The 13,240-nt window shown below is 42.2% G+C and overlaps 1 protein-coding gene and 1 long non-coding RNA gene across 3 annotated transcripts in view; one reads left to right on the plus strand and one right to left on the minus strand.

Annotated features, from left to right (window-relative positions):
- Positions 1–13,240, plus strand: part of LOC131906644 (uncharacterized) — a 44,761-nt gene that overhangs the window by 1,673 nt on the left and 29,848 nt on the right. The window lies entirely within an intron of this gene.
- The window catches only part of Krit1 (KRIT1 ankyrin repeat containing), a 43,929-nt gene continuing 38,644 nt past the window's right edge, over positions 7,956–13,240 (minus strand). For both annotated transcript variants that reach the window (XM_059257325.1, XM_059257326.1), the window contains exon 17: positions 7,956–8,422. In XM_059257325.1, the coding sequence (XP_059113308.1) occupies positions 8,354–8,422 (69 nt within the window). In that variant the 3' untranslated portion in view covers positions 7,956–8,353. The remainder of the gene's footprint in view (positions 8,423–13,240) is intronic.

Genomic DNA, 13,240 nt, shown 5'->3' on the forward strand with positions numbered 1-13,240 from the left:
CTGCTGGGTGGGACAGCCCGGGGGTGGGTGGACCCTGCTGGGTGGGACAGCCCGGGGGGGTGGACCCTGCTGTCCAACAGCTCCCGGCGACCGCCTCCCGCCCGGCGGGTCTGTCTGTTTGCTGGCTGATTGTCCTCCTTGGGAGGGAGATCTTGCAGCCTGTCACTAGTGATCTGATTTAGGTGGTCTGAACCGAGCGGTGGGACAGCATATAACTTACCTAATAAGTTTCTTTAACTAAACACTAAGTGGAATTTGGGCACTTACGCATTTCTAAATCTTTGTATTCTAAAAAAAAAAAAAAGTTTTCAAAGTTGTACAAAAAATTCTGCTTCTTTTTTAAAAATGTGTTTTAAATTTATGTATAGTTAGATTCTCTGTGGTCCAATCTGAATTTTGACACATAGGCTATTTCAACCATCAGAACATTCTTTCCTTCCCCCCAAATCCTTAACACTTCCCTTTATGTTCCCATGTTTCCCCACACCCATCCTTAACATCTAGTACTTGCTATGCTTTCTGCCCAGTACTTTTATCTTTCCCAGAATGTTCTCTAAATGGAATGCTACACTGAGTCTGCCTTGTTCAGTTAGTGCATTTGAACTTCATCCATGTTGTTCAATTGTTTATTCCTTTTTGAGTAGTATTCCACTGTATGGATACACCTAAGTTTACTCATTCACCAACTGAAGGGCATTTGGCCAGTTATGAGTAAATACAGTTCACAGTGAAAATGTACCCATTGATAAAACAGATAGAATAGGGTAGAGGGAGTATACCCCAATCGAATGGAAGCTATATATGACCCATAGTCAACACAATGCTCAATGGAGAAAAACTTGAGGCAATTCTATTAAAATCAGGCACAAGATGAGGCTGCCCACTCTCTGCTCCTATTTAAAACAGTGTCTGAGTTTCAAGATACAGCCCAGTGACAAGAGAAGGAAACAAAAGAGGTACAAATGGGAAACAAAGTCCAAGTATCCCCGTCTGCTGGTGATGCAATACTACACATAAGAAATCCAAAAGTACCATCAGAAAACTCGGGCTGAGAGATACTTTCAGCAAAGTGGAGTATACAAGAGTACCATATAAAAATCCAGAGCCATTTTATATACCAATGGCACACTGAGAGAAATCAAGGAATTGACAATAGTCAAAAAAGGAGGTTAAAAAAAAAAACCACTCAAAGATGAAAAGCCCTCCCAAGCTAAGGGATCAGAACTAATACTGTGAAAGTGACCATCCCACTAGGAGTAATCTACAGAACCAATGCTATTCCAATCAAAATTCTCATGCTATTCTTCACAGAAACTGAAAACATAATCTTCACATTGATATACAAGTACAAAAGACCACAGACATCCAAAGCAAAAATAATACCTGAGGCATCATACCTGGTGTCTAGTTATTGTTCCGTTGCTGGGAAGAGCTACCATGGATCACGGCAACTTAAGAAAGAAAGCATTTAATTGGGGGCTTGCCTATAGTTTCAGAGGGTGAGTCCATGACCTTCACAGCAGGGAGCATGGCAGCAGGCAAACAGATACAGCACTGGAGCCTTAGCTGAGAGCTTATATCAGATCCATAAGCAGGAGGCAGAGAGAGAGAGGGAGGGAGGTAGAGAGAGACAGAGAGACAGAGACAGAGAGAGAGAGAGACAGAGAGAGACAGAGGGAGGGAAGGAGGGAGAGGGAGGGAAGGAGGGAGAGAGAGAGACAGAGGGAGGGAGAGAGAGAGGGACAGAGGGAGAGAGAGAGAGACAGAGACAGAGACAGAGGGAGGGAGAGAGGGAGGGAAGGAGGGAGAAAGAGAGACAGAGGGAGAGAGAGAGAGACAGAGACAGAGACAGAGGGAGGGAGAGAGGGAGGGAAGGAGGGAGAAAGAGAGACAGAGGGAGGGAGGGAGAAAGAGAGACAGAGGGAGGGAGGGAGGGAGGGAGGGAGAGGGAGGGAGAGAGAGAGAAGAAGAAGAAGGGAGGGAGAGAGAGAGACAGAGGGAGGGAGGGAGAGAGAGAGAGAGAGAGAGAGAGAGAGAGAGAGAGAGAAGAAGAAGAAGAAGGAGGAGGAGGAGGAGGAGGAGGAGGGAGGGAGAGAGAGAGGGACAGAGGGAGAGAGAGAGAGAGAAGAAGAAGAAGGAGGAGGAGGAGGAGGAGGGAGGGAGGGAGGGAGGGAGAGACACGGAGGGAGGGAGGAGAGAGAGACAGAGAGAGAGAGAGAGAGAGAGAGAGAGAGAGAGAGAGAGAGAGAGAGAGAGAGAGAGAGAGAGAGGGACTGGGCTTGGCCCACCTCCTCAAACAAGGCTAGACTTTCTTAATTCTTCCTAAACAGTTCTACCAACTGGGAACCAAACATTCAAATTTATGAGCCTATGGGGGCTGTTCTCATTCAAACTGTTGTGGAATATTGTTGAAGATGTGTTACATTTGTTTATGCTGTGGAATATTTGTTTAATGATGCAAAGATGTATTCCATTCCTTTATGTTGCATTTGTTTAACTCTGCAAAGCTGTGTTACTTTGCCTGTCTAAAACACCTGATGGTCTAATAAAGAGTTGAACATCCAATAGCAAGGCAGGAGAAAGGATAGGAGGGGCTGGCAGGCAAGGTTGGCAGGCGGAGAGAATAAAAAGAAGAAGAGGGAGGAAGAGGAAAGGAGGAGAGGAGGACTCCAGGGGCCAGCCACACAGCCACATAGCCACGCAGCCAGACACAGAATAAGAAGGAAAGAAAAGATATACAGAAATAGAAAAAGGTAAAAGCCCAGAGGCAAAAGGTGGATAGGACAATATAAGTTACAAAAGCTGGCCTGAAACAAGCCAAGTTAAGGCCAGGCATTTATAAGTAAGAAAAAGACTCTATTTGATTATTTGGGGGCTGGGTGGCAGATCCCCAAAGAGGAGCAAAGAGTGAAGAGTGAAAAAAAAAACAAAAAACCAACTACACAAACCACATCTGGTTTCAAGTTATACTACAGAGCCACATTAATAAAAACAGCATGGTATCAGGTGGTAGTGGGGCATACCTTTAATCCTAGCACCCCAGGAGGCAGAAGCAGGAGGATCTCTGAGTTTGAGGCCAGCCTGGTTTACAGAGTGAGTTACAGGACAGCCAAGGCTACACAGAGAAACCCCATCTTGAAACACCAAACAAACAACAACCACAACAAATCAGCATGGTACTGGCATAAAAATGCATGTAAATCAGTGAAAGAGAAGACCCAGACATGAGTCATACTAATACACTCACCTGATTTTTGACAAAGATGCCAAAAATATAAGTTGGAGAAAAGTCAGCATCTTCAACAAAAGGTGCTGGGAAAGCTGGATGTCTACATGCAGAAGACTGCAACCACATCCCTATTTCTCACACTGCACACACACACACAAAAAAAAAAAAACAGCTCCAAATTGACCAAAGAGCTCCATGTAAAATCTGAAACTACTAGAAGAAAATGTAGGGAGTATGTACAAGACAAGGGTCTAGATAAGGACTTTCCTAAGCGGGACTCTGGTTGCTCAGGAAATACGACCAAGGACTGACTAGTGGAAACTCAAGAAACTAAAAAGCCTTTGTGCAGCAAGGGAAGCAGTCAACAAGCTACAGGATGGGAGCAAGTCTTTGCTACCTATATATCCAACAGGATTAGAGCAAGGACACAAACAACCCAAGAAACAAAACAAGTCCCAGTTAAAAATGAGCCATATCTGAACAGAGAGAGACTTCTCCAAAGAAATAGGTGTGGCTGCTGAACATTTTTAAAAGTTCAACATCAGTAGGTGTATGAGCATTTTTAGAAATCCAAAATAGCCAAAAGTTATTGTTTTCCCTTTTCATGTGGACAATAATGTTATATGTGCTATTCAGCCAGCTTACCATTTTAGATGAACTTCATTGAAGTTTAATATATACTGTATTACAATGCACATTGATTGTGTATAAAACCTTATATGTGACAATTAAAAAAATGAAAAAAGGTCTATATCATTAGTCACTAGGGAGATGAAAATTAAAACTGCTTTGAGATTCCATCTCACTTCAGGCAGAATAGCTATCAAAAAGAAATAGGAACAATTGTTCACTGATGGTAAGAGTGTAGACTGGTGCAGCCTCTAGAGAGATCAGTTCTTCAGAAAGCTAGATGTAGGATTTCCATATACACCAGCTGTACCATTCCTGGGCACATTCCTCATAGGACTCTATATCCTTCTACAGAGACGTATGCTCATCCATGTTCATTGCTGCTCTATTCGAAATAGCCAGGAAATGGAATCAGTCCAACAGATAAACGGATATGGAAATGTGATCTATCTATCTATCCATCCATCCATCCATCCATCCATCCATCCATCCACACACCCACACAATAGAGTTCTATTCATCTGTGAAAAAAAGTTAAATTATGAAAATTGGAGGTAAATGAACAGAATTGGAAAATTATACTGTGTAAAGTAACCCAAACCCGGAAGTACAAATGCCCTGTTCTCTCTCATTTGTGAATTCTAGACTGAACTATGTTTAATTGGAATATGTGTAGAAGCCAGGAAACTAGAAAGGGACCATTGAAAGGGGATGCCGTCAGAAAGGGGTGTTACAACAAGGTGATGTTGAAATAGAGAGGGGATGGAAAGCTTTAAGCAGGGAAGAGTGTGGGAAGCAGGGGACATGGGGAGGGCTAACCAAACTAAAGTATGTATAAAAGAGCCGTATGGAAACCTATTTTGTAAGCCAGTTAAAATACGTAAGTAAAATATGAGAAGATGCCCTGCTTGGCTGGATACTGCTTCTCCTAGAAGCCACCGGTTATTAACCATAAATGCTAGTGCCAGGTGTGATATCTCATTTGAACTATTGGGGGGGGGGCAAAAGCTCCCCAAACAATGCACTCTTGCCATACTTCTTGGCTGTCCACCAGAACTTGATGGCAAGATCATATTAGTAAAGACAATACAAATTGGTTGCAAAACCGAGAGAAACCAATCTGGAAGCTTCCTTCGTGTTGGCTTGCTTTCATAAAGTGAGGTTATATACAGGCTGCAGGGGTAGAAAAGGATCAATGGACATTTCCAGCCGGGAACCTACGAACTGTAATACCAATCCACTAGTGGCAATGACTATTAATGGTGCAATGAGCCATTCTGGTTGGATTTAAAACCTGCTCTGCAGGAAGGAATCCATGCCTAGTACTGTAATCCAGTTAAAAATTCATGGCTGGGAAGGTCAGACTCTAGGGAGGGGTAACTTACTACTGCTGTTTACCCAAGCTGACAGGGTGTCACACTGACTTTTAAACACCTGTTTTAGATCAGTGACAGCTAATCTTGGTTGCCAACTTGACATACCCAGCAAGAGGGTGCCTCAATTAAACAACAGCCTCCCTCAAAGTGGTCTGTGGGACATTTTCTTGATTGCTAATTTATGTGTGTGTGTGTGGGGGGCAACTCACTGTGGGTAGCATCATCCCTAGGCAGGTGGGCTACATATAATAAAGTTAGATGAGCAAGCCAGAAAGCAGCATTCCTGCCTGGTCTGTTTCAGTTCCTGCTTCTAGGTTCCTGCAAGCTGAGACAAATCCTCTTCTCCCCAGTTGCTTTTGGTCAGTGTTTTATCACAACAGAGAAGCAAACTAGAATAATACACACAGACAAATACCACTCTCAGCCTTAGAGAAGCTTCTTTTCACAATGAACAGTAATGAAGACGAGAGATTCTTGGCTGCTCAAGGTGCTGAGAAAAAGGGGCAGCTGAGCACTCAGACTTAAACAGGACATTTACACCACTACCTTTAAGGCTCAGGGAATACCACAGAAGAAGCAGAAAGAACACACAAGTTGGAAGATAAGAACTATGGTAGCAAAATATGGTCTGGACATGGATGACACAGCACTGCCACCATGACTTTCTAGGAGCTCTGGCTGCCTGTGTAAGATTAGATCTTTCCACAGCCAGTGATGGACTGGAGAAGTCAGGTGTCCAACCTTGCTGAACTATTTATTGGATACTGAAGGATCCTAGGGGAAGGGGAGTCATTGTCTTCAGCTATGAGCCCGTTGGTGAGTCCATGTTCACAGGCAGTCTTGATTAAATTCAGTGGCTCACAAAACACAACAAAACCATGAGTGTGGGAAAGGGATCTGTAGGAAGGAGATTGGCAGGCATGACAGAGAGCTAAGGGTGGTGGTGAGAGTAACCACAGTGTATTAAATACATGGGAAACCGTGAAAGAATGACTTGATACTTTTTAAAGAGGCTTACGTTCAATGCTACGGAATCTGCAATTTGATTATGAATGGAATGAGAAATTCTACTGTATGGGCCTGTGAGGGCGTTCACAGGAAGGGCTACGGAGGTGAGAAGACCCTCCTCCATAGTGAACAGCCCCACACAACAGTGTTTGCTCGCTGGCCCTCACTTCCTGCTGGTTAGTAAATCTATCCTGCTGCTGCCAGTCCTGCAGCTGTGATCCTGCACTGATATCAGAACCCGCTCCTCCAGCTTTCCGACTTGGACTAAAGACCAGCAGCGCTCTGGGAGGCCTCTAGGCTTTCACCACTATTTGGGGGCTGCTGAGGGATCCAGCTTCACAGACTAAGCAGCTACTGGGTTTTCAGCCTCTCAGTATGCTCACAGTCACTGTTCGACTACCCAGCTCTTACTGCATAAACTAATCTATAAATCCCTTTGTAAGTTACATACTACAATTTACATACTCATTTTATCATTCTGGTTCTGGAGAATCCTGACTAATACACAAATCATGAACTTTATTAGTACTAACACATAGTGATTAGACTGATAAGATAAACTTGGCGTTGGTGTGGCAGAGAAGCAGTGTAGAGCCTGTATCAGGCTATTAGCTAAGGAAACAATGGCAAGGCGTTCAACTCTGGGGCCTGCAGTAAACCATGAAGAGAATGGAAAAGGACTCATGAGACATTAGACTGCATGCGATCAACAGAATGTACACAGTAAGGAAGGAGAAAAAGGTTAAAACTACTCCAAGACTTCAAGACTATGTAAATGATGTAGTCTGACAATGCCATTAACCAATTAACAGTGGAACAGTAAGAAGAAGGAGACAAACTCTGCCTCCAGGTATGATGAACACAAAATTGCTCATAGGCTGTGGAACTATAGTAACAGGAACTTAGAATTAAGACCCAGAATTCAGAGAGAGACTGACAATCAAGTTTTAGGTCTGAGATTCAAGAGCATACTTGCAAACAGCAAAGTATAAAATGGTTGAAACTATCCAGGGAACTATTTATAAAGAATCAAAAGTACATAGCACAGAACAAAAGGCTTTCTTGTGAATCTCACTGAACTACATAATCAATCTTAATTCTAATAAGGCTTACTTACACACAGTATCATTTAGAATAAAGAGTTAATGTGGAGTAGAAAATGACATATCAAAATGACCTGCAACCTGTACGACAACGTCATGACCAATGCATCTCTGAACACTCTGCTCTACTGGGCTGGGAAGACTATAATACCTAGCACATTAAAGAGCATATTAATCAAGTTTATTGTTCATTTGTGGCACTAATTCGGGGATAAAGTGTCAATCAGTGAAACAATCAGACATGTGGTATTGCCCTTATAATGCAAAGGCATGAATATAAGGTATTAAGTCAAGACACAAAAATACAGCATATACTTAACAAGTCCAACTACTGGCATCTAGAAGTTATTACACTGAGTGAGTGTATATATGTGTGCTTGCATAACAGCCAGTGGTCTAATTTATCAATATAAAGAAGTCCTTATTAGACGTGATATTTAAAAAATTACTCCCAAACCACTGTCTGGAATCATCAGTGTTAAAACACCCAAGCCTGATGCAAGAAGCTCAGACACACCACCTGGAGGGAGGCTATCCCGTGTTAGATACACCTTAATGAAACCCCGAGACATGTCCACAGACGACAGAAGAAATGCTTCAAGTAAGAGATGCAAGTACAAAGTACATTTTATTTATTTAAACCATGTTGATTTTCAGCATATTTTGAAGTAACACACAAAATTATATCAAAGCTATATTTTAATTTCATCACATTCCACACTGAATTCTTTACTATTTACCAAAAATAACTTTTTATAAAGCTTACTATTTTGTCTAATATAATACAGACTGTTGATCTCTTATGTGTTTCTGTCAAAAATTAGAAGAGCTTCTGAGCATATCATACAAAACTAAGTGGTATATTACACACCAAACGTGAGTACAGATTCTGTACAGTGTATGTAACAGCATATACACATATTCTACAAGATGACATGCCATGAAGTCATGGAAAAAACTCTGCACTTCCGAACTCTGAGGTGGCTTGAGGACCAGCTATTTTCTTCTCATGAACTTCTTTCACAGGGCATTAGCTGTCCATTTAACTTCATTAGCAGCTTTACCACAAGACCAGCCTACAAAATAAAACATATGTTAACAATAAATATGAAGCACACAACAGGCTATACACAGTACTGGGCATTTTCCTACCTATTTGAAGGATCACTTCATTAGGAAGAGACAGCATGTCAAGAAAATGGGCATATCTGACACACCTGCACACCCACAAACTTAGTTCGAGACCTGGGTGGGGTGTGAACCCTTCTCATTTAAGAACTCCCTTTGCTTTGCCTAGCCCAGCCCGTGGGATAGGAGCCACCTTTCCCTGGTCCAGTTAAACAGCTCACCCACCAGCTTTACTTGGCTTAGTTCTGGTCCCCTATCTGCCACATGGCCCAGTCTAAGAAAAGCCAGATTATTTCATCAGACACACAACCAACAAAGGGAGTCCACATACCCAGGTCAAATGGCAAAACCAAAACCAGCACGATGGGCCAGAACTATCTCTCCATAAAACCCACCAGTTTTATAGAAGTTCTCCCAAGACATAAGGATTTAAAAGAACAATCACAGAGTTCATCAAAGAATTCAAGGAATTTAAAGAAGATATGAACAAATACTTTATTGAACTCCAAGAGGATAAAAATAGACAGTTAAGGCTGTCCAAGAAAATATATACAGCTGAATGATTTGGACACTGAAACTGAATAAAGAGGTAGAAACATTAATGAGCATACGAGCTGAAATGAAGATGTCACTGAAAACTCAATATGCCGGTTAGGAAACTCAGGGGGAGTCTCACAAGTAGAATGAACCCAGCAGAAGATAGATATCTGGACTAGAACATAAAAGGATCTGGACTAAATAAACAAAATGAAAACATTTAATAAGCACAGGAAAGGAACACATGAAACACTATTGAACGACAAAATCTTTGAATTGAAGGCACAGAAGAGGGAGAAGAATCCTAAGGCATTCAATGACATAGACCAGATGTTTAACAAGACGACAGAAGGAACTAAAGACATACCTATAGAGATACAAAAAGCACATAGAACACCAAACAGACAAGTCCAGAATAGAAACACCCAAAGGCACATCACAGGTAAAACACCAAGTATAGATGACAAAGAGAAAATATTAACAGCTGCAAGAGAAAAACAAAAATCCACAAGTTACAAATACAGGAAACCAGAATAACACCCGATTTCTCAATGGAAACTCTGAAACTCAGAAGGGCCTAGAGCCATGCACTCTAAGTCCCAAAAGACCACAACAGCAAAATTAAACTACTGTAACCATCCAAATTATCTGCCATACTTGAAAGAAAAACTTCCCATGATCCAAACAGCCTAAAATAATTTATATCCAACTGCCACGAGCCATTGTCATGAGTTATGGTGGGTCATGACGCAATTACAGTTTATAGCAATTGATAATTCAGATGTCAACCCACCAGAAGAATGTTCTCTGACAGAGGTTAAATCTATGAAGCAAGGCGTGCAAGCCACTGACTCTGAATACTGTTGCTTCCATCTGTTACTTCTTGTGCAATAACAGCTATGATATCTCCCCATTAGCATGCATTTTCATCAAATGTGTGTATGTAATCTCATGATTACATCTCAATCTTATGGGCACATATATCTCTGTAGGTGATCAGGAAGATGACTTTTCATTTAGCTGTTTAATTTTGATATATAGAATATGCTTCATAGCCAGATCCATTGTCCCACAAGACTGTAGACACTTAAAGCCTGCTTTGTGCCTTTTGCTCAGACTAACACAGAAAATAATCTCTCCTCAGTCTAACACAAACTGCATGCATTTAGTTCATTTTTACCTCAGAGCAAGTTCAAACTACACTAAAGGCCTTTGTAAATAGATCATTAGTTTAAAATTTAAAATTAGTTATGCACAAGGTCAGAGTTGCAGGTGTCTTACCAAGGTTACTAACACAAAACACCCTAAGAAAAGCCTGCCAATTCTTCGCTTGCCAAGTCTGCTGATAAAAAGCTATGTCTCAGTTTGTCGCACTGGGCATTGTGCCCCCTGACTCTGGTCCTGAGACCTTGGAACCTTGCATTACCACAGTAATGGCTCTGCTCCTTATCATCTATTTTAGGAATGTGCTATGACCTTGAGGGTTTTGAAATTTTCTCAGGATTGCAAGAAGTTTCCTGTTAGAAATGTATGGATAGTTGGGCAAGAGAGCTAAGAATGAGAGCTGAAAAGAAGCTGTAGATTTTGAGAAGCAAGAGAACAATAAAGAACATGGATAGAAAGAACACAGTGTGAGTAGACTCATTCCCCATCCCTCTGATTAGTTCCTTCGCTTGTTGAAGAGTCTCCTTTGAACTCTGAGAGAAAGCCTTTGAGGCTTGCACTTAAAGGCTTTCGTTATCCAACAACAACAACCACCACCACCACCAACAACAAAACACTGAACAGAATACTGGAAGCAATGCTTTAAGATAAAGACGGGAATACACACAGCCAAGAGACCCTAGAAAGAAACAAAAACAAAAAAACAAAAAGAAAAACAAATTGCAAGTAAGAACACAAACCAGCAAAAAGATCAAAATGACTGAAATCTACATATACCTTTCAATAATAACTCTAAATATGATGTCCTAAACTCACCAATCAAAAGACAGACAAGCTGAATGGGCTAAGAAACAAAATCCATCTATGTGTTGTTTAGAAGAACTTATTTAGCTTTAAAGATAAACAATACTTTAAAGCAAAAGGACAGAAAAAAGTATTCCAAGCAAATGGGATCAAGAAGCAAGCAGGCATTGCTATCTTAATAACCAACAAAATAAGCTTCACACTGAAACTAATCAGAAGAGACAAAGGAGGGGAGAGGGCAACCCAGGGGTGAGGGAGGGCAACCCAGGGGTGAGGGAGGGCAACCCAGGGGTGAGGGAGGGCAACCCAGGGGTGAGGGAGGGCAACCCAGGGGGGAGGGAGGGCAACCCAGGGGGGAGGGAGGACAACCCAGGGGGGAGGGAGGACAACCCAGGGGGGAGGGCAACCCAGGGGTGAGGGAGGGCAACCCAGGGGTGAGGGAGGGCAACCCAGGGGTGAGGGAGGGCAACCCAGGGGTGAGGGAGGGCAACCCAGGGGTGAGGGAGGACAACCCAGGGGGGAGGGAGGGCAACCCAGGGGGGAGGGAGGGCAACCCAGGGGGGAGGGAGGGCAACCCAGGGGGGAGGGAGGGCAACCCAGGGGGGAGGGAGGGCAACCCAGGGGGGAGGGAGGGCAACCCAGGGGGGAGGGCAAGAGGCAACACCATGGCTATTTGATAAAGCCTCAAGGAATCATTATTTTATATTTCCTAAAGTTATATACAATACATGTAAGTATATACGTGTACACACACACTAGGAATGAGAAATCTCCTTCGAGTCCAGGTGACTCCCAAAACCAATATAGACTACTTGTTGTCTCTCTGGGTTGAGGCTGAAGGTAGTCCCCTCCTGAGGAAGATACTGCAGAGTTAGGATAAAGGACTTGGAAGAGTAAGTGGCATTTACATGCCAGTGGTAATCAATACTGTCTAATTAAACTGAAGGCATAAGAGGGAAATCATGCCTGGTACTAGAAACCCTGGCTAGTGAAATCATGGACCTTAGCAAAGAATCTACTACTGCCACTTTGTTAGTCCAGCATGAGTTCTCACTACATTCTAAATCTTATCCTTCTACCCACAGATAAGTATAACTACCACCCCTCATCAAAGAAGCCTTTCTCCTTAGCCGGGAGGTAGTGGCGCACACCTTTAATCCCAGTGAATCTCTGAGTTTGAGGCCAGCCTTGTCTACAGCATGAATTCCAGAATGGCCCAGACTACAAAGAAAAACCCTATCTCGAAAAACCAAAAAAAAAAAAAAAAAAAAAAGAAGAAGTCTTTTTTCACAGCAGATGGAGATAGAGACCATCATAGAGAACCATAACTGGATGCAATGCAGAGATCAATGGATTATGGGAAACCCAGAGCCAACAAATACATCTGCACCCCAGCTTCTACATCTGTGGTCAGGGAACACTGCAGAAGACAGGGTGGGAAGATTCTAAGAGCCAGAAGATCAGATTCTTAAACTCAACTGTGAAGCAGTCTCTCCTAGAAATAGCTGCATAAGTAGGACCCGAACAATGGCAAAATCAATGGACATGTTACTATGGGAGGGAGAAATTTGAGAGGGTCCAGCCCCTAGACAAAGAACTATGGTCAACTAATGACTGCTGAGAGAAGAATTAGTCTCTTCCAGGAATAAGCCCCCTTTTGGGGTGTTCAATGCAGAGTGGTTAGCCTGGAAATCATAAACACACAAACAAAAATGGCCCTGGGAGGTTGTATTTATATATTTGTGTACACGTGTGTGCATGCACACATATATGCAACAATAGTAATAAGAGAAAAAGAAGCTATCAAGTTGAGAGGTGGGGGAGGGGGAGGAGTTGGAGGGAGGACAGGGAAGAGGAAAAGGAATTCTACTTCAATTAAAAACATATTTAAGAAATAGGGAATAGAGGAAGAATTTACTTAGGATTCTGAAGATAGTTAAGAAATGCCTCACTGAATATAGTGACTGGTTCAGATAGTATACTGGTCAAGAAAAGGGAAGAACTTTAAGAAGAGACAGGGAATAACTAATCAGAATTAAGAAAAATAAATGGCATAAGGAAGCATTTAACTGCTCTAAAACAAAAATAATCTGCCAAGTTTCTGGCTCCTTTAATTGGGAAAGGAATTCTATTCTTTCTTGATCTTAAATATTAAATTTCATCTAATACAAAGGGTTTCTGGGACAGTTAAATGAATTAACAATTAAAAAAAAGAACTTTAGTAAAACCATAGTCGATTACCATAAGTGCAAACTAATTTA

The sequence above is a fragment of the Peromyscus eremicus genome, chromosome 3 (assembly GCF_949786415.1).
Source record: "Peromyscus eremicus chromosome 3, PerEre_H2_v1, whole genome shotgun sequence".
Lineage (NCBI taxonomy): Eukaryota > Metazoa > Chordata > Mammalia > Rodentia > Cricetidae > Peromyscus > Peromyscus eremicus.